The sequence below is a fragment of the Scyliorhinus torazame genome, chromosome 6, assembly GCF_047496885.1.
Source record: "Scyliorhinus torazame isolate Kashiwa2021f chromosome 6, sScyTor2.1, whole genome shotgun sequence".
NCBI lineage: Eukaryota > Metazoa > Chordata > Chondrichthyes > Carcharhiniformes > Scyliorhinidae > Scyliorhinus > Scyliorhinus torazame.
The window spans coordinates 168,915,451-168,936,275 of record NC_092712.1 but is presented as its reverse complement, the minus strand read 5'-3'; the positions used below and the strand labels follow the sequence as shown (position 1 = coordinate 168,936,275).

Here is a 20,825-nt window from a genome sequence, read left to right as displayed (position 1 = left end):
GCCTCCTGATGCCCTATCCCGCGGCACATGTGCCAACGCACAAGTGAGCCAACTCCGGGCCCTCCACGAGGACGTCTGCCACCCGGGGGTCACTCGATTCTTCCATTTTATCAAGACCCACAACCTGCCCTACTCCCTCGAGGAGGTCAGGACAGCCACCAGGAACTGCCAAATCTGCGCGGAGTGCAAGCCGCACTTCTACAGGCCAGAGAAAGCGCACCTGATAAAGGCTTCCCGTCCCTTTGAATGCCTCAGTATGGACTTCAAAGGGCCCCTCCCCTCCACCGACTGCAACACGTGCTTCCTGAACGTGATTGACGAGTACTCCCGGTTCCCATTCGCCATCCCCTGTCCCGACATGACCGCAGCCACCGTCATAAAAGCCCTCCATAATATCTTTACCCTGTTCGGTTTCCCCGCCTACATACACAGCGATAGGGGGTCCTCCTTCATGAGCGACGAACTGCGTCAATTCCTGCTCAGTAAGGGCATCGCCTCGAGCAGGACAACCAGTTATAACCCCCGGGGAAAGGGACAGGTAGAGAGGGAGAACGGAACGGTCTGGAAGACCGTCCTACTAGCCCTACGGTCCAGGAATCTCCCAGTCTCCCGCTGGCAGGAGGTCCTTCCCGATGCACTCCACTCCATCCGATCACTGCTGTGTACCACGACAAACGAAACACCTCATGAACATCTCCTTGTCTTCCCTAGGGAGTCCTCCTCCGGGACCTTGCTCCCAACCTGGCTGGCAGCTCCTGGACCCATTTTGCTCCGCAAACACGTGTGGGCGCACAAGTCGGACCCATTGGTAGAGAGGATCCACCTCCTTCACGCTAACCCTCAGTACGCCTATGTGGCATACCCCGACGGCCGGCAGGATACGGTCTCCCTACGGAACCTGGCGCCTTCTGGATCCCCACCCACATCCCCCCCACCAACCCCACCCTCCCTCCCACCGGCGCACCCACAGCTGCCCCCTTCCCAGGTGGATCGGTTCTTCCACTGGTCCCACCCAGGGGTGATGAAGCTACCGAAGAAGCCAAACTCACGCTCCCGGATTCACGGATGCCCGAGCCGGCGCCTGCATCACCGCCTAAACTGCGACGATCACAGAGGGCGACCAGGGCCCCCGATCGACTAATTGCTTCATTCTGATATGTACATGTAAAATGAATACTGTAAATAGTTGTGACATGTAATAAGGCAAAACACTGTACCACTGATGGGTACCACCATAACCTCTACCACTGTATGACGCGAGACAACCACCCCAGCCGGACTCTTTTTTTTTTAACAGGGGGTGAATGTGGTAGTCAGTGTTAGGGGTATTACGGTACCTAGGTTGAGGCTGTAAGATCATTGGTGTGGGAGGTGCCTGAGACAGGAAGATCATTGGTGAAACCTGCCTGCTGGTTCCGCCCAGTAAGGCAGAGTATAAGAGTCTGTGTCTCCCTAGCAGCTGCATTTTGTACCTGCACTGCTGGGGGAAACATCTAGTCCAATAAAGCCTTCAATTATCATCGAATATCGCTCCTGGAATCATTGATCGAGCATCAATAGCCTAATCCTCCCACCCCCATATCCTTTGATCCCCTTCGCCCTAAGTGCGTGTGCTCTCACTGGTGATTGGAGGGATGTGTGTGTGTTGGTTGGTCCATCTACCTGTCCATCAGTGTGTGTGTGTGAATGCACCATGATATGTTAATATGGATATCATGGCATCCCCCCTTTTCACAAGGATATGTGCCTACATGCTAATAAATATTGGTGTGTACTGAGTGCATCTGAGTATGTGTGTGCAAAATTTACAACATGTACATGAGGCTAAACTATATACATAGGAAGGTGTCAGGTGCAACAGAGCAACGAGGTTGTACCACAAACAAAACAAGTGCAATCATCAAATATCGAAAGAGAACTCCTGGAACGGCAAGAAAGAAACACGTTAAGATTATTGCACAACAAATCAGTGAGTCCAATGTGCAAACAGGCTCATAAGTCCAGTCTATTAAGTGGGCGACGAATTTGGGTTGACCGTTAGGGTGGCACATCATTCATCGCCCGGATTAACGCTGTGCACGGGCATCGGCTGGTGGATCCTACTTGGGGACATCCGGTTCCTGTCTATTACCGCAACGCGGAAGGGTTCCCGATCGTCGGTATCACCGGTCTGCACGTCGTCAGGGTATGACTCGGTGTATGTGGGCTGAATGGCCCGCATGTCCCAGCGAGGCTGGCGGAATTGCGGAGGGTTGGCATGTTGAGCTGCTCGACAGCAGGCAGCGTAGTGCCCATCCTGTCACAGCGGAGGCATTGTCACGTTTTGGCTGGACATTGCCGCTTTAAGTGTGCGGATCCACAGTTGCCACATGTCATGATGTCCTGGCGTTCGTTGCACCACCGCGCATGCGCGGTGCGGTCCTGCATAGAGCGCGCCTGCTCATCACGTCCCTCTGCGTCGACGTCCCCTCTTTTGCCGCGTACAAGCACGGGAGGCCTCGGAAAGCGCGCGAAATGGCCGCCCTCATCCGGGCCGCAGGCCGGGAGGAAGTCGATCGACTGGACCCGCTCTGCCTCGTAGGATCCCTGCCGTGCCGATTCGGCTGCCTGGAATTGGGAGTACCGGCTGGTCGCGTTTTCGTGGAGGACGCAGGTTTCGATGGCGGTGGCTAAGGTGAGATGCTTTATTTTGAGGAGCCGCTGTCTGAGGGTGTCCAAGGTGACCCCAAAAACTATCTGATTCCGAATCATGGAGTCGGAGGTGGCCTCATAGCCACAGGACTGCGCGAGGATATGGAGGTGTGTCAGATAAGATTGAAAAGGCTCATCCTTACCCTGCAGGCGCTGCTGGAAGAGGTACCTCTCGAAGCTCTCATTAACCTCCACGCTGAAGTGTTCCTCAAATTTTAGAAGGACCGTCTTGTACTTCGTCTTGTCCTCGCCTTCCGCGAATGCCAGGGAGTTATAGATGTGGATGGCATGTTGCCCCGCCGTGGAGAGGAGGAGGGCGATCTTCCTGGTGTCCGATGCATTCTCCCTGTCTGTGGCTTCTCGGCAGAGCTGGAAGCGCTGTTTAAACAGCTTCCAGTTGACGCCGAGATTTCCAGCGATTTGGAGCGGCTGTGGTGGGCTGATGGTGTCCATGGCGCAGGATGGCGGATCTCTGAAGAGGTGCAGGTAGGTCTCACAGTCGCTGGTGAATTTCCAGACCTGGTATCATGTCGTGTTGGGTGTTCCGATACACAAACAAACCAACACGGTTGTGGATGGTACAAATCTGTTTTATTATTCTGTACAATAATAACTATTAACTTCTGGCTGTGGTTCGTACTTCACCAGCTAACCTGTGGACCCAGCCCAAGCACTATCTTAGTGAGGCACTCAGCACATGGTGTATGTCTGAGTGGCACGCTGTGAACTCTGTGCTCTGAGCTATCTCCTGTTAGAATGAGCGGGAACTGTGGTGTTCCCTGTTTTATAGTGCGTGTGCTCTCACTGGTGATTGGCTGTGATGTTGTGTGTGTGTTGGTTGGTCCATCTACATGTCCATCAGTGTGTGTATGTGATTGCACCATGATATGTTAATATGGATATCATGACACTGTTCAGCTGTCAAATCTGTCAGAGCTGTCCATAAAGTGTCAAAACTGTCAAAGAACTTCCCAAGGATACTAGGTGTGTTGGCATGAAGAAGATAAGAGGAAAGGGTGGTGGATGTGGGGCATGAGTTGGCTTGGGGCATGCAGACCACAGTGGTGGGTAGAGGGACCTAAGTTGGCATAAGGGTATGGAGGGCATGGGGACGGGTGGGGGGCATATGTTGGCATAGGTTTGAATGGATGGAGCATTGGGAGTGTGTATAATTGATAAAGATTGATTGCTATTATTGGTCACTACATTATCATTGTGTTCATGTGATTACTCGGGTGGCAGAAGGAAAACAAGATGGATCCTTATATTTTCTTGTTCAGCAATGTCTGCATTTAAATTGCATTTAACTCCTAGACAGGAATTTCTTTGCAGCTTCCATTATATCGGCCTTGAATTTTCATGAGGCTCCCCTGAGATGCTGCTATGCTTTCAGTGGAGATTAGCAGAAGTGTAGGAGAAGTGATTTGAATGGTGGTCTTCAGTTATTTATATTATTACAGCACAGGAAATAGGTAAAACCCTCAGAAAATATATAAAGGCACAAGTATATTGGAAGAATATTTTTTTCAGATACCAGTTACATTCATGATATTATTATTTTCTGCATCATTGAGGTGCTGTGGTAAGTGGAGCAAATTCATTTTTCACAGCAATAGAAATATGAACCACCTGCCATTAGATCAGTTGAAAAGGAGAAAATTGCGCAAAGTTGTGTTTCAACTCGGACAAAGGAATTCAAAATAAGTGTGACAAATGAATGTATTTCAGGTATATACTCTTGACACGTTTCCTGTGACAGGTTTATGAATCTATCTTGTAATGTTAACCAATGCAAATTTTGAGGAACATTGTAATCGAGTACATTTTTTCTAATTTCAGGGGGAACCTGGGCTCCGTGGCCAAGTTGGCTTTCCAGGGCCAGTGGGAAAAGGATTTCCTGGGCCAAAGGTAAGACAAAATCTAAAGCATTAAAATACTGGCAGAGTATAACAAATATGAATATATAGTATACAACAGAAGATAATATGGGTCCATTTTAAACTCCAAGTTCAGTTTTGTGGACATTGGAACTAAGCAGATACTTGAAAAATAATTGTCACTGTTTTCTTAAGTTGAGACTTGAAGTTCAAATCTAAAGGCTATGGTGAACACATCAAAATGGCGGCAGTTCTCATTTGAATTTACCTAAGTAAATAGGACCTCGGAGGGGAAGACGGTCCTTGCCCCAGTCAAACCCCTTGAATTTAGGTTGGTGGGTGAAGGATGGATTTAGGGGGAAAGCCAAAGTTGAACTAAGTTTGATCTCGGTGGGGGGACCTCCATCAGAATGTCCCTTCTGACGGCGGGAACCACCCCTTAGAGCCCGATGATCTCCAGAGCCCCCCTTCCCTCCCAACCCCTTGAGATTCCAATTGCACCCTCATGTACACCCCTCCCAGGTCCGCCCCCCTACACCGACTCACTTACCTTTCCTCCAGTTCCCGGCACTTAGTTCCAGGTTACTAGATAATGTGCCTCTTCTGGCCACTCCAGCTCTATTCCTGGAATGACTGGAGATTTGCCCAACTTTCCAAGGCAGGACTTCCTCATCGTGACAGGAAGAACGTGAAATGACATCGGGCCTGCTGGAGTCTTTGGATGGTGGGAGATATCCTGAGAATTCTGGCCAAGGTGGTTCTGTGGATTGGAGTCACGCTGTATGTGATATAAATTCAAAGGGTGTGAAACAATTTACTCAAGGTGGTCTCACAGTTCTCTATTTATGAACTAAATCCCAATCTGTTTCTTCAGTTATATTGCCACTTCCATGTTGAGAAGAACCCAAACATTTTACTTCCATTTAAAACTCACCATATAACAGCAAACTTACATACCACAGCCAGATCATCACTTATTCTGTTTACTGGGCTAGCAACAATCAATCGGCTATATCTTCAGTGTGAGGCTTTAGTTCTGATTAGAATTTTGGGGCAAGTAACAGATAGCGTATTGTGGCATTGCATACAGTGAATCAGAGAACATTCAATTTTATAATAACACTAACTTATACCATGCAGCACACAGGAGAGTTATACCCAATAATGTGCAAGATGTTGTAAAATTAAGTCCTGTGATATTCTATAGAAGTTACAGCACAGAGGCAGACCATTTGCCCCCAACTGGTCTATGCATGTATTTATATGTACGAGCCTGTACACAATATTGTTCTTGGATAAAAATGTTTTCGACACATTTTCTACTTGTGTGGTCCTGGCATTGAGCCTTACCCATCTGGAGTGCATATAGTAAATTCTACATATTTAGGTCAAGACTTTTCCATCCAGGGTCTGGAAGCACACAAGCGCCTCTGCCACTTTCCCATAGTTGGAGGAGTGATATATATATAGATAGCACGAGGGGTCAGAATCTCCAATGTTGATGTAGTGTTTGATAGAATGTTCTTTAATTTTTAATGAAATTTATCACATTCTGAACTCTTGCTATCCTGTCAAGATGTGCCCAATCTCTTTAATGCATTTTTGAAGAGATTTTTAAAGGTATGTACAACTATTGGTATCTCCTGAATTATGTTCAAAAGATAGTCAGAAGACTTCACAATGCATCTCATATAAAATGTCAAAACTTGTTCTTTTGCATCCACAATTATTCTGCTTCTAATATTTTCGGATGAACATCATCTATGGTTCATTCTAAGTAATATATTTACAGTGCTCTAATAATGGCTACATTCATGGGGAAAGATTTTTTTTAAAGTTGGGCTCCAGTTAGAAGATAGAAGGCATGCAATTCAATGAAGAGTAAGTTGGCCGGGTGGGAGGGGTCTTTGATTATGCTTCCCGCTTTCCTCAGGCAGCGAGAGGTGTAGATGGAGTCAATGGATGGGAGGCAGGTTCATGTGATGGACTGGGCTCTGTTCACGACTCTCTGAAGTTTCTTGCGGTCTTGGGCCAAGCAGTTGCCATACCAGGCTGTGATGCAGCCAGATAGGATGCTTTCTATGGTGCATCTGTAAAAGTTGGTAAAAGTTAATGTGGACATTCCGAATTTCCTTAGTTTCCTGAGGAAGTATAGGCGCTGTTGTGCTTTCTTGGTGGTAGCGTCGACATGGGTGGACCAGGACAGATTTTTGGTGATGTGAACCCCTAGGAATTTGAAGCTGCTAACCATCTCCACCTCGGCCCCGTTGGTGCTGGCAGGAATGTGTACAGTACTTTGTTTTCTGAAGTCAATGATCAGCTCTTCAGTTTTGCTGGCATTGAGGGATAGATTGTTGTCACTGCACCACTCCACTAGGTTCTCTATCTCCCTCCTGTATTCTGACTCATCGTTATTCGAGATCCGGTCCACTATGGTCGTATCGTCAGCAAACTTGTAGATGGAGTTGGAACCAAATTTTGCCACGCAGTCGTGTGTGTACAGGGAGTAGGGTAGGGGGCTAAGTACACAGCCTTGCGGGGCCCCAGTATTGAGGACTATTGTGGAGGAAGTGTTGTTGTTTATTCTTACTGATTGTGTTCTGTGGATCAGAAAGTCGAGGATCCAGTTGCAGAATGAGGAGCCAAGTCCTAGGTTTTGGAACTTTGATATGAGCTTGCAGCTGCAGGCTGGCTGGCAGATCTGGCGGAATTTCTCCACCAGAGAAGGTCATGTACACCATCGGAGAATCGGACGAGGGCTTCCACAAAGCGTAGGGGCCATTCATCAGCCTGTTTCACAACCTGTTCGAGGCAAACAGAGACTAGGAGGAGAGGGGTATGGGGGGAAGAGAGAGAGAAAGACAAGGGAGGACATGCATAAGAGACAGGGGCAGAGGGGGGGAGGGGAAGGAAGGGATCCCAAAGACGGCATGAAACGAAGCACGGAGGGCAGAGGGAGGTGGGGAAGGGCCACGCAGCCCCCCCCCCTCCCCCACCAAACAACAAAAAATAAAAAAGGGAAAAAAACGGAACGTGCCTCCAACAGGGAACGGGGGGGGGGGGAGTGGGGGGGAGGGGGGAACACTTGTAAAAATTGCTGTACATCGGACACAAACTGGCTTGTAAATATCAGACACACTGGAGCTGCTATTTTGTAAATTTATGCTATTATGTTATTACACATCAAACTGTTATACTGTTAAAGTTGAAAATGCCGGGCACAATATGGGTGGACAATCGCCCCCTCAGCTAACCTGAGGCTCTGTAACCATGTGGCTCACCAGTGATGATTCCCTGGTTCTAGGATTCACAACGTCTCCCTACCCAACACAAAGTATCAAAGCTGGAGAGCACTTTGCTGTACTTCATTAAAACGGAGTGGTCATGGAAAGGCTTTCCTCCATCCAGTTTAAGTTGGCACACTGAGTATTCAGGTTATTGATGAGGACCAGCGTATATTTGACTGCCTGCCATACATTATTCTCCACGTAGGTTACCATGTTTTCCATGAGGTAGGAATTAATGCAAAGACCTAAGAAATTTAGAGATGTCTTAGAGATGGATTCCTCCAATCTGTCTCCAAGGGTATGTAGGGCCTTTGAAAATGATGATCAAACCTGACACATTTTCTGCTGCTGCTCTAGAGTTGTCCACTTGGCCAATGGTTCCCTCGGCTCAATATCAGCATCCTGGTCACCAGATCCTGGTGGGTCTTCTGACAGGAAATCCCTTTGGGGCTGCTTAAAGGTCTTTTCCCACTTTAGTGTGGTTATTTTACTAGCAGTGGGAAGGTGGGCCCTCTGCTATGTGGGGAGACTGCCAAGCATGCCCTTGTGGCTGCCATGCAAGCACCGGGAGGGTTTTTTTAATTGGTTACCCTGTGGCCCATGGTGCCTCCCCATCTGCCCCCCCCCCCCCCCCCCCGATTGATAGCAAGGGCCAACCTCACAAGAACACGCTCCCTGCCCTCACAAGCACCCCCACTATCCCATCTCACCAGTCTGTCCATAGCCCCAGCTACCCTGACCCCATTCACCTGGGTTCTGGGGTCTACCCAGTGATGCTGTTCCTGGCTGGGTGCAGTTCCAACAGTGGCCACCAATACTGGTGGCACTGCTGGGACTGAAGATCTTCCAGTCCTCCAATTGGCTGGCAGCTCTTGGAGGTGAGATCTTTTCCTTTAAAGGAACGGGAGTCCCAACGGCAGGCAGCTAATTGCCTGAAAAACATAAATTCTGATAGGGTCCCCTAGGACCAGCCAAGGTGGGGTTGACCCTAACTTCCGAGCTGGGGCCACTACCAACCCATAAAATTCCAGATGTAATGATCACAGTTACTGCCTTGGAGTCCCACCAATGTATATGTATTTAGGCTGGTGAGGGGGTGCACATGAGTTATGCAATGCTGTCTTCTCAGAATTCACTTCCGCAGAGTGAGTTAGATCCTCTGAGGACACCATGGAAGCACCAACTCCTGCACCACGCTTGGACAGCATATGGGAGATGAAAGACATGCATTAGAACTGAAATAGACTCACCTGATGAAGGAGCAATGCTCCGAAAGCTAGTAATTCCAAATAAACCAGTTGGATTTTAATCTGGTGTTGTAAGACTTCTGACTGTGCTCACCCCAGTCCAAAGCCGGCATCTCCACATAAGGGGGTGAAAGGCCGAAATGTAAATATGGCGTGGACTCCCGTGCCCAACCAGGCTGACCAGGCTACATGGTAACCCCAGTTAACACTGTGGGCTCTGCCCCCACATGTCCCCCCCTCCCATCCCTGCTCCCCTGGCGGCATCAGTGGCCGGCACCATGGGGCCTTTGGCCCTGGCGCCTGTCCCTGATGCCAGGGGCACCGTTGCCTGGCACTGCCCTTGCCAGAGGTAGGCACAGAGGCCCCCATAGGGGCTACTGTGGGCTTTGCCCTGGGTGGGCCACTGGCGTGTGGCGGCCGGGTAGGGGATGCTGCTGTGGCAGAGGTTGGGGTGCAGGGGTGGCGAAATGGGGGCACACATGCTGCCGGTGCCACTCTGCAGAACCAGGGGCCAGGGTGGGTGGTCAGTGGGTGCGCAGCAAGATGGCTACCTTGCAGGCCAGGGTAATGCCGGTCCATGCCTGGACACCGCCCCATTCAATGTATGTCACCCCGGCCACTTGGCCTGTTCCCTTGTCAACCCCCAAACCACCGCCCCCCACCCTGGCAGGGCCTCCCCACCTCAGCCAGCCTGGTCAGTGTCCGGCCCGGCAGCCCCGGCTCCTCTCTGTGTCCTACCTCCTCTCTCTCTTGCTCTCTCATCAGCCATGACACCGGTTATAGGATTTAAAAAAGCACAAGTGATCCACGCCGCTGGGATCTCGGCCCATCGGAGGTGGAGAATTGCAGAGGCCCCGGAGAATACCAGGTCGGGCTGCTAATGATATGCAAACGGTGTTTACTGTACCTGCGTTCCGGAACGCAGTGACACAACTATCGAGGTGACAGAGAATTGCGATTTGGCATCAAATCAGCACCCAACACGATTTTGACGTCAGAACCTATTCTCTGCCCAATCGCTTTTCCCAATTTGGGCGTTAGCCAAGAAAGAATCCCACCTGGCATTTCTTGCAAGTCAGAAATCCTTGATATTGTCAACCTACTGTATATATTTAGTTAGATTTGTGAGTACTGCTTGACCTCCCAGCCGGCTGCTGTGAGGAAGACTGCTACCAAAGGAACCCGCTGCCTGTGGAAACTTTGTGTGCATAAATTGGCTACTTTGTTTGCATACATATAAAGAGTGACTACTTCAAAAGTAGTTCAATCCCTCTGAAGTGCTTGGGAACGCCACAAAGACATGAAAAGTGCCAAGAGAAGGAAAGTTCTGTCTTCAGCCTTTGTTTATGCCTACAAAATAAATATTAATCTTTCCACAGTGTAATGCATCACAGCATTCATTCAATGTTGCATTGCAGATTTATTAAATTATTTACACCGCATTCCTTTTGTTTCTTCCATTGGATCAGCAGGCAAAGGCAGAGTTCACCCAAGCAGATGGCTAATCTGCTGGTTGATAGCAGCGTAGTCTATTGTTCCTTTTGACAATATCGAACATTGCAAAAGAAGCTCACCAAAAGGTGGTCTGCTGAAACAACTCCAGTTAAAGCAACTACTATGGTTAAAAATAGTTTCTGGAACTAAAGCAATATGCAAATACGATAACATATTCTAAGCATGAGAAATATGTCGGTGTGTATTCTTGGATAAGGTCATCTTCAAATTGGACCAGTTTCTTCACTTTGTGATTGGATTATTTTCTTATTGTTTGAAGCAATTCTAAATGTCCCTTAATGTTTGGTATCGGAGCTAACCAGAGAGGTACGCCGTAACAATATAAATGCAGGATACCAATGTAAAGACATCAGAACAGAATTTCATTTGAAATTTATTGCCAAAATGCCAAATTAACATTGTATGTTTTTGTTGCAGGGTGACCGAGGGCCACTGGGGCCACAAGGTTCTATTGGTAACCCAGGAGTTGGAACAATAGGATCCAAGGTAACTGACGTTGTCTCACTAACCGTCAGCCAAACAATCACTTATCCTTTCTATTTTGATTCAAGCTTTACTTCTCAGAAGCAACTCCGATGATACATTTTGAAGAACAGCAGTAGAGTTTAACCCCAAGCAGGTTTCAGACAGGCAGGTGTCGTGTTGGGTGTCCTGATACACAAATGAGCCAACACGGCTGTAGATGGTACAACTTGATTTTATTATGTTAACTAACAGATGCAACTAACTATAGACTAGGATACGTTCGCTACCAGATAACCTATGGACCTAGTCCTATCACTAATGTTGGTGAGGCACTCAGCACATGGTCTATGTCTGAGTGTCACACTGCAAGCTCTGTGACCCGAGCCGTCTCCTACCAGAATGAGCGGGAACTCTGTGTTCCCCCTTTTATAGTGCGTGTGCTCTTACTAGTGATTGGCTGCGATGTGTGTGTGCTGGTTGGTCCAAATGCCTGTCCATCAGTGTGTGTGTGTGATTGCATCATGATATGCTGATCTGGATATCATGACATCCTCCCTTTTTACAAGAAACATGTGCCTGCATGATAATAAATAAGATTGTGTACTGGGTGCAATTAAATATGTGTGTGTGAGATTAACTGCAAAATGTACAGGAGGCTAACTATATACATAGGAAGATGTCAGGTGCAACATAAGAACAAAAGTGTACCAAGAACGGAACAAATACAAACTCTCGAACACAGAACGATAATAGAAACATGTCAACAGTAATGTAAACCAGTTCAGTAAGTCCAATGGAACAAAAGAAACCAAAACAGGCTCATAAGTACAGTCTCTCAGGTGGGCGACGAATTCGGGTTGACCGCCTCAAGGGTGGGTCAGGAGCCACCGGCTGAGGAATGGGCCTATCGACGGGCGAGAGAGGAAAATGCATTGTGTCAGGAAGCTCAACAAAGTCGGCAACAGGAGGGCATGGCACCGGTGCAGAGTGTCGTAGCGAGCGCGGAGTCAAACGAAGGGCCCGACGATTGCGGCGGTGAACAGAGCCATCAGGCATGCGAACAACGAATGATCGGGGAGCCACCTGGCAGAGAACCTCAGCAGTTGCTGACCAGCCACCATCCGGAAGGTGTCGGCGGACATTGTCGCCAGGCTCCAGGGCAGGAAGATCAGTCGCCCGAGCATCATGTGCCACCTTCTGCTGATCGCGCTGTTGTTGCATCTTCCACAAGACCGGGGCAAGATCGAGGTCAGGAACATGAATGGACGGAACAGTTGTCCTGATGGTGCGACCCATCAACAGCTGAGCCGGCGACAGGCCCGTGGACAGTGGGGCCGAGCGATAAGCCAGCAAAGCTAGACAGAAGTCAGACCCGGCATCAGCAACCTTGCAGAGAAGCCTCTTAACAATATGGACGCCCTTCTCCGCCTTGCCATTCGATTGAGGATACAACGGACTGAATGTCACATGCATGAAGTTGTAGGCAGTGGCAAAGGAAGACCATTCCTGACTCGCAAAGCAAGGTCCGTTGTCAGACATGACGGTGAGCGGAATGCCATGGCGAGCAAAGGTCTCCTTGCATGCCCGGATGACAGCAGATGATGAAGTGTCGTGCAGGCGTATGACCTCCGAGTAACTCGAGAAATAGTCAATGAGAATAACGTAGTCCCTGCCCAGCGCGTGAAAGAGGTCGACACCGACCTTCGACCAGGGGGAAGTGACCAACTCGTGGGGCTGAAGGGTCTCACGGGGTTGCGCCGGCTGAAACCTCTGGCAGGTGGGGCAGTTGAGCACCGTGTTGGCGATGTGGTCGCTGATACCCGGCCAGTACACAGCCTCTCGGGCCCTCCGTCTGCACTTCTCGACTCTGAGATGGCCTTCGTGCAGTTGTTTGAGGACAAGCTGGTGCATACTGTGTGGGATCAAAATCCGATCCAATTTTAAGAGGATATCAGCAACGACGGCCAGGTCGTGCCGGACATTGTAAAATTGTGGGCAGTGCCCCTTTAGCCACCCTTCTGTCATGTGGCGCATCACACGTTGTAGCAGGGGGTCAGCCGCAGTCTCACGTCGGATGTGGGCCAGACGTGCATCAGTGGCCGGCAGATTGGCTGATGTGAAGGCTACTTGTGCCTCGACCTGACACACGAACCCCTCGGGGTCGGATGGTGTGTTGACCGCCCTGGACAGAGCATCTGCGTTGATAAGCTCCTTCCCCGGGGTGTTGACAAGCTGAAAGTCGTACCTCCGGAGCTTGAGCAGAATGTGCTGGAGGTGAGCGGTCATGTCGTTCAGATCCTTCTGAACAATGCCGACCAAGGGGCGATGGTCGGTCTCTACAGTGAACTGCGGAAGACCATAGACATAGTCGTGAAACTTGTCAATGCCCATCAGCAATCCTAGGCACTCCTTCTCGATCTGCGCATAGCGCTGTTCTGTGGGGGTCATGGCCCGCGAGGCATAGGCGACCGGAGCCCATGATGAGGTGTCGTCCCGTTGCAGGAGGACTGCACCAATACCCGATTGGCTGGAATCCGTTGAGATCTTTGTCTCCCGTGTGGTGTCGAAAAACGCCAATACCGGGGCGGTGGTGAGCTTGACCTTGAGCTCCTCCCATTCACTGTTGTGTGCAGCCATGGAGCTGACCCATGGCATTGGTTCCGTGACCCGGGAAAGCACTCCTTGGTCCTGCAAGTCCTGCAGCTGTTGCTTGAGGCGGTCCTTGAGGGGCGCTGGGACCCTACGAGGGGCGTGAATGACTGGGGTGGCATCGGTTTGAGCCGTATTTTGTACGTGTAGGGCAGTGTGCCCATGCCCTCGAAAACCTCCTGGTTGTGCACGAGGAGTGAGTGGAGCTGCGGCCTAAAGTTTACATCTGGAAAGTCAGATGTGCCTTCAGGAGACAAAGTGTGGACTCGCCGAACGAGGTGGAGAATCTTGCACGCCTGTGCACCTAACAGAGAGTCCTTCGAGGATCCTACGATCTCAAATGACAGCTTGGCCGTGCGCGGGTTGTGGGTGACTTCCAGCTGGCAGGACCCCGTGGCCGGGATGACGTTCCCATTGTAATCCACCAATTGACAGTGGGAAGGTAGAATGGGTGGTTTGGCCTTTAATGCCTGGAAAGCTGACCATGCGAGCAGATTGGCCGAGGCACCAGTGTCCAGGCGAAATGTGACTTGGGATCGGTTGACCGTCAGGGTGGCACACCACTCATCGTCCGGATGAATGGTGTGGACTGGCAGCAGCTGGTGGTGCCTACTTGGGGACAGCCTGTTCTTATTTATGACCGCAACGTGGAAGGGCTCGCTGTCTTCGGTGTTGCCGGTCTGCAAGGTGTCTGGAGGTGAGCCAGTGAATGTAGGCTGAATGGCCCGCACGGTCCTGCGAGACTGGCAGAATTGTTGCGAGTTGGCAGGTTGAGGTGCTCGACAACAGGCAACATAGTGGCCCAACCTGCCACAGCGTAGGCACTGTCGGGTTCTAGCAGGACATTGCCGCTTTAAGTGTGCAGATCCGCAGTTGCTGCATGGCGTGACGTCATTACATTCGTAACATTCATTGCGCCACCGCGCATGCGCGGTGCGGTCCTGCGTAGTGCGTGCCTGCGCATCGCGTTCCTCTGCCTCAGCGTCCCCTCTTTGGTGTGTACAAACGCGGGAGGCTTGGAAAGCGCGCGAAATGGCCGCCCTCGTCCGGGCCGCGGGCCGGGAGGTACTTGATCGACTGGACCCGCTCCGCCTCGTGGGCCCCTTGCCGCGCCGTTTCGGCCGCCTGGATATGGGAGTACCGGCTGGTCGCGTTTTCATGGAGGACACAGGTCTCGATTGCAGTCGCCAGGATGAGTTGTTTCACTTTAAGGAGCTGCTGACATAGGGTGTCTGACACAACCCCAAAAACTATCTGATCCCTTATCATGGAGTCGGAGGTGGCCCCGTAGCCGCAGGATTGCGCAAGGATGCGGAGGTGTGTTAGGTATGATTGAAAAGGTTCGTCTTTACCCTGCAGGCGCTGCTGAAATAGGTACCGTTCGAAGCTCTCACTGACTTCCACGCTGAAGTGTTCATCGAACTTGAGCAGCACCGTTTTGTATTTTGTTCTGTCCTCGCCTTCCGTGAATGCCAGGGAGTTAAAGGTGTGGATGGCGTGTTGCCCTGCCGTGGAGAGGAGAAGGGCTATCTCCTGGTGTCTGATGCATTCTCCCTGTCTGTGGCCTCGAGGAATAGCTGGAAGCGCTGTTTGAACAACTTCCAGTTTACACCTAGATTGCCAGCTATTCAGAGCGGCTGCAGGGTAAAGACGATGCTTTCCATGGATCAGGATGGCGGATTGCTGAAATGGTGCAGGTAGGTCTCACAGTCGCTGGTCTACGTCCACTCGTGGTATCATGTCGTGTTGGGTGTCCTGATACACAAATGAGCCAACATGGCTGTAGATGGTACAACTTGATTTTATTGTGTTAACTAACAGATGCAACTAACTATAGACTAGGGTACGTTCGCTACCAGATAACCTATGGACCTAGTCCTATCACTAATGTTGGTGAGGCACTCAGCACATGGTCTATGTCTGAGTGTCACACTGCAAGCTCTGTGTCCCGAGCGGTCTCCTACCAGAATGAGCGGGAACTCTCGTGTTCCCCCTTTTATAGTGCGTGTGTTCTCACTAGTGATTGGCTGCGATGTTGTGTGCGTGCTGGTTGGTCCAAATGCCTGTCCATCAGTGTGTGTGTGATTGCATCATGATATGCTGATCTGGATATCATGACAGCAGGGAGCCAAGTTAGTGGAAAATACACTTGTGGTTTGTCCTAAATTTGAAGAATATTATAAGTCCCGGACCTCGCCTGCATGCTGCTGGTCAGTTGTCTCCCTGAAATGGGCAGAAAACGGCAGCTGCCTGGCCGGCGGTGGGACTGGACGTTGAGCCAGCACCAAAGGAAGGCTCACCGGCAAACCGGTGTTTAACGCGACGGGGATTTCAGGAATATCACAAGGCAGGAGTAGCTTCAACGTTCCTTATGCTCCCCAAAATAAAGTTTTCAGCTCACCTTGGAGGACCCTTTTTGTGCTGCAGATAGCTGCCATATTTATTTTGCGTGCCAGGAAAACTCTGGTGGTTTTCCCAATATATCAGCAGAATCTCATTGATATCGTGGACCTCCAATTTGCATCAATTCAAGATACCCCCATTGAGCCTGACAGGTGCCTTAAATGCTGTCCAAGTCGAGAGATCCTCCTGCACGGAGAAATTCTGGCGAGCGGAGCTCCTCAGTCCAGGAACTGGGACGGATTCCCATTTGTTAGCATGGTCTTTCTCGGCACTGCAAATGCCGGGAAACACCCAGCTAAACAAGTTCGATACAGGACTCTGTTGCAATTCAGTTAGATCGTGCCCTATATCTACCACTACCTTAAAGCTACCATAAACGTAGATAAGAGCATGAAAGTTTAATCCGCTGACACTATAAACATTAATACATCTTTAGAATGCTGAACTTCTAGCGGAACGTTAAGGGAAAATAAATTGTCAGCAGCAGCAGCCCAGAAGGGGGGGAGGGGGGGAGGGGGGGGGGAGGGAGGGGAGGGAGGGGGAGGGCAAGGGGGGGAGGAGGGGGAAGGGGGGGGAGGGAGGAGGGGAGGGGGAGGGGGAGGGGGGTGCAACCTGTTTTGTTCTAGTTGGGGTGGAGGGGGGGAGCACTATTTCTTGTTACTTTGTTAGTTCACTACTTTATTTAAATAATGTTATCTATTGGTTATTGTGTTATCGTTTTTGTTGATTTGTAAGGTGGAAAAATTGTGTTTGAAAACTTTAATAAAATATTTTTTTTTTAAAAAGAATGCTGAACTGATGAAATTTAGTACAAGCCAAGAGTAAAGGTCGTAGGATGCAGGACCAGAAAAATGGCCTTTTAACTGTGTACAAATGCAAGACACTTTAGTTCAGCTATTGTAATGCAAGATTTCCCACAATCGGTGTGATGTCTGGGGGTATTATTTCCTCTAATAAGCCTAAAAGCACATGTTTGCATGATTTTATTGAACCTTTGTTTGTAGGTTCCTTAATATTTATTGTATTATTTTTAATTAAGCTGTGTTAATTATTTTGCAATTTTTGAATGATACCTGCTCTTCATTGAATCTCTGTTAGGGATATCGTGGAGCAACTGGATTACCTGGACCACCTGGACTTAAAGGAGAGGGTTACCCTGGCCCTCAGGCAAGTCGTGGCTCAATGCAGTATTTTCTTTAACCTTTGCAAAGTGTTCACAGATAACTTTAAAGCACAGCTGGGTCATGCCTCCCAAGAATGCCTATCGGGAAATCACAGATGAATTCTCAGGACTTTCAGTTCAATGGATTGCAAAAAAATGATTTATCAATATGGCTGATATTTCATTAGTTTTGCCACTTTTCCATTCTGCGGTGGTTAGGAAATAAGTTACAATATTGGGTAGACAGACCCAGGGTGAAACATCATTGTGGCCGATTTCAAGGGAAGTAATCTGATTTTTTATTTTGTCAGAGAATTTTAACAGCAATTTTGAAAACTACACAAATTTATTAAAATTCAAAGTGGTCGCCTTTAAAGTGGACAATAAAATTGCAATGAAAATTTTGTAGATTAATATGGTTTCAATTTTCATTGTCTATAAGATCATAAGGAATAGGAGCAGAAGTAGTTCATTTGGCCCATTGAGCCTGCTCCACCATCCAATAAGATCATGGCTGATCAGATTATGGACTTAACTTCACTCTCCACCTACCCTCAATGACTCTTCAATCTGTTGAACTCGATCTTCAAAATATTCAACCCCCAGCCACTATTGCTCTCTAGGATAGAGAATTCCAAAGATTAACAGCCCTTTTGAGAGAAGAGATTCCCAATTTTTCTATCTTAAACGGGAAACCCTTATGGCTGGATTCTTCCGCCCCCACCGCCGCAAGAACGTCACGGGAGAGCCGCCAATAATGGAAAAATTCATTGAACTCAGGTGGGATTCCCGGTTGCTGTGTGAACCCGCCCGGAGAATCCCGCCTTTTATTTTTAAACTGCGCCCCCTAGTCCAAGAATCCCTCATGAAGGGAATCATCCTCTCAGCATCTATAAGATTTGCACAGTCACTGACCTGTTACAATCCAGTTAGGGACCATTAACATTTAAAGAAAATGCTGAACACCTTGTTTTAACGAATGGACCCAGTCTGAGATATCTAATTTTTTTTAAACAAACACAAACTAAGCAAAACAAGCACAATTAACTTAACTATGGTTTATAACTACATATGTTATTCACTCAGGTTTACTTTTTACTTTTGTAGCAATCACCCATAAGTATTCTTAGAGATAAAACTTTCAAATACCATCTCTTTACTGCGGAAGTCTCAGACCTTGATCTGGTTACTTTTCCAATTCTTCCACTGTTGACTTTTCCCCTAGTTTCAAACGAGACAAACTTCAACTGTTCCCTCACACTATTCAACTGAGATTAAATCTTACCTGCCATCCATGCAGTGAATGGTGAAATTAATCTTTTACGCTGCTTACAGTGCAGGTCTATCAAACTGTCATTTAATTTTGCTATCTTCCCTTAGTGAGCTGCATACTGCACACACCAGTTCCAAGTTTCAACTACTACTTGAATGGCTCTGCATCCCTTTATATAGCATTAACCAGTTTCAGTCTGCCAGAAGTTTTGGTTTTACAATCCAAAGTTCCATTTGTGTTTCCTTAGAAACAGGGAGGGTCAGTTTCCTTTCTATGTTTCCCTTTTCTTATTGGAATATGGAGCAGAGCCCGAGGCTGAAATTCTCAGTTCACAGCACAGGGATGCAGGTGGAAGCTCAGATTGGCAAGACCAAATTCATGGGAAGTTCAAATCGCTCTGGAAAATTTGCCTGGTTCTTTTCTAGGGAGGTTGCGGGGAAGCTCATTCTTAAAGACAGTTCTGAGATTAAAAGTTACCATACTGAGAAAGGCTTCCAAAGGGCAGATTTCAGAACAGGTTACATGACCCCCTTCACCTTATCCATAGAATCCTTCAGTCCAGAAGGACGCTTATGTTTGAGGTCTGTGTCTTTAACTTAACAGTAAGGAAAAACAGGAAACAATTTAAAGAGATCAAAATTGAGAGATAAATATTTGGAAAGGATAAGGGAATAGGAGTCTCTTTCCAATTGGAAGATCACTAACTCTAGAGAAACACCATAGTGACCATGGTGATAGTTCCTGCTGGAGAGGAAGTAAATGGAGGTGGTACCAGGGAAGGCTAAGGAAACAAGTTACACATATTATAAAACAACAGAGAAAAAATTATTTCCATATTTTTGCTATATTCTTATTCTAGAACACACAGAGAACTGTGACATACAAAAAGCTATTTATGACTGGAAATTATTGGAAGGCCTCCACCAGTTTATATATCATGTATATTGAACATGTGCTATCACACCATTGGAATATAAAGTGCTGATTACAAAATAAGTATTATTGGTCCTCAGCATTGTGACACATAAAGTAATGCTGCAAAATACATGTGTCAACCCAAACAGTATTGGTGTTCTAGTCAAGAACTGAGTATTGAGCTGTATCCTTGGTTATCTGTTGGTAATACTGTAACATTTGCTGTTTGGATTAAGATTCATCTTTCATGCTCCCAGATTTATTGCTAAAATTACGAGTTATATATTAGATTAATAAACTGGATTTCTTCACCTATCTCGTATGATAGTCACAGAATGCTTTATTAAAATATTTTAACCTCTCTATGAGATGTTTTATTTTACAATTTTATTTTAGGGTGTGCAAGGACTGCCAGGCCCACGTGGTGACCCAGGGGAAGATGGCAAAGGATTTCCTGGTTCAAAGGTAAATCTACATTTCAATTCAATTCATTTTTATTATCTACAGGGAAATTTGTTTTGGGTACGTTGCTTGTTCGTTAAAAGATATATATAAATGAATAATAACAATAAAAGAAAAAAATTATCCAATCACAAAGATCTAACTTTAATTAAATATCTATTGAAAACTAATCCAATGCATTAAAATAATCAATCAGCGAGTCACGCCCTGAGTGCATATCCTTATCCAGATATCAAACTCCTGTCAAAAGTTCTTATACAAAGGGGCTCAGTTACATTCAGGAACCAATTTTCCTGCATCTGAGGCCTTTTTATTGAATCCATCGGACAGTAATCCTGAGACCCGGGATGATTTTCTTTGCGACACCCTTTACTTTCTTAAAAATGCCTCAAATGCAATCTGCCAAGAGAAATCTTATTGAATACCCTTCCTACCTGGTTCAATAATTTCTATACCCTTAAATTGCTTTCCTAAAACAACAATACCAGGCAAGACATCTGAAAAGGATAGCACTCGCAGGTACAGACATATAGAGGAGCTTCATGATTGTACAATCTACCCGAAAGGATTTTCAATTTATGAGATAGCATAATCAGGTATGCCCCTTGACACTGTTCTTAACAAATTGAAAGACAAACATTCAGCATTTTGCTGTTCATCCCACATTGCAACAGTTAAGCTCTTTCCCAGCCAGGTAACACAATATGTAATGAAATTCAGATACGACATACCACCTTAAAGCTAGCAAGTTTTAACCATAATTTCTGTTATCTTCAATGGGTGGGGAGCAATTGGCAGATACACCTTGAGACCGCCAAAGGACAGATCCCGTTGCTCTTCCTCCTTCTTTGGCAAACTTAATGACATAACTGAAGAATT

General features: G+C 47.7%; 1 protein-coding gene across 1 annotated transcript in view; it reads left to right on the top strand.

Annotated features, from left to right (window-relative positions):
- col28a1a (collagen, type XXVIII, alpha 1a) overlaps positions 1-20,825 on the top strand; it is a 321,284-nt gene that overhangs the window by 218,567 nt on the left and 81,892 nt on the right. The window contains exons 22-25 of the mRNA XM_072509076.1: positions 4,531-4,599; positions 11,035-11,103; positions 17,233-17,301; positions 19,881-19,949. Coding sequence (XP_072365177.1) covers positions 4,531-4,599; positions 11,035-11,103; positions 17,233-17,301; positions 19,881-19,949 — 276 coding nt within the window. The remainder of the gene's footprint in view (positions 1-4,530; positions 4,600-11,034; positions 11,104-17,232; positions 17,302-19,880; positions 19,950-20,825) is intronic.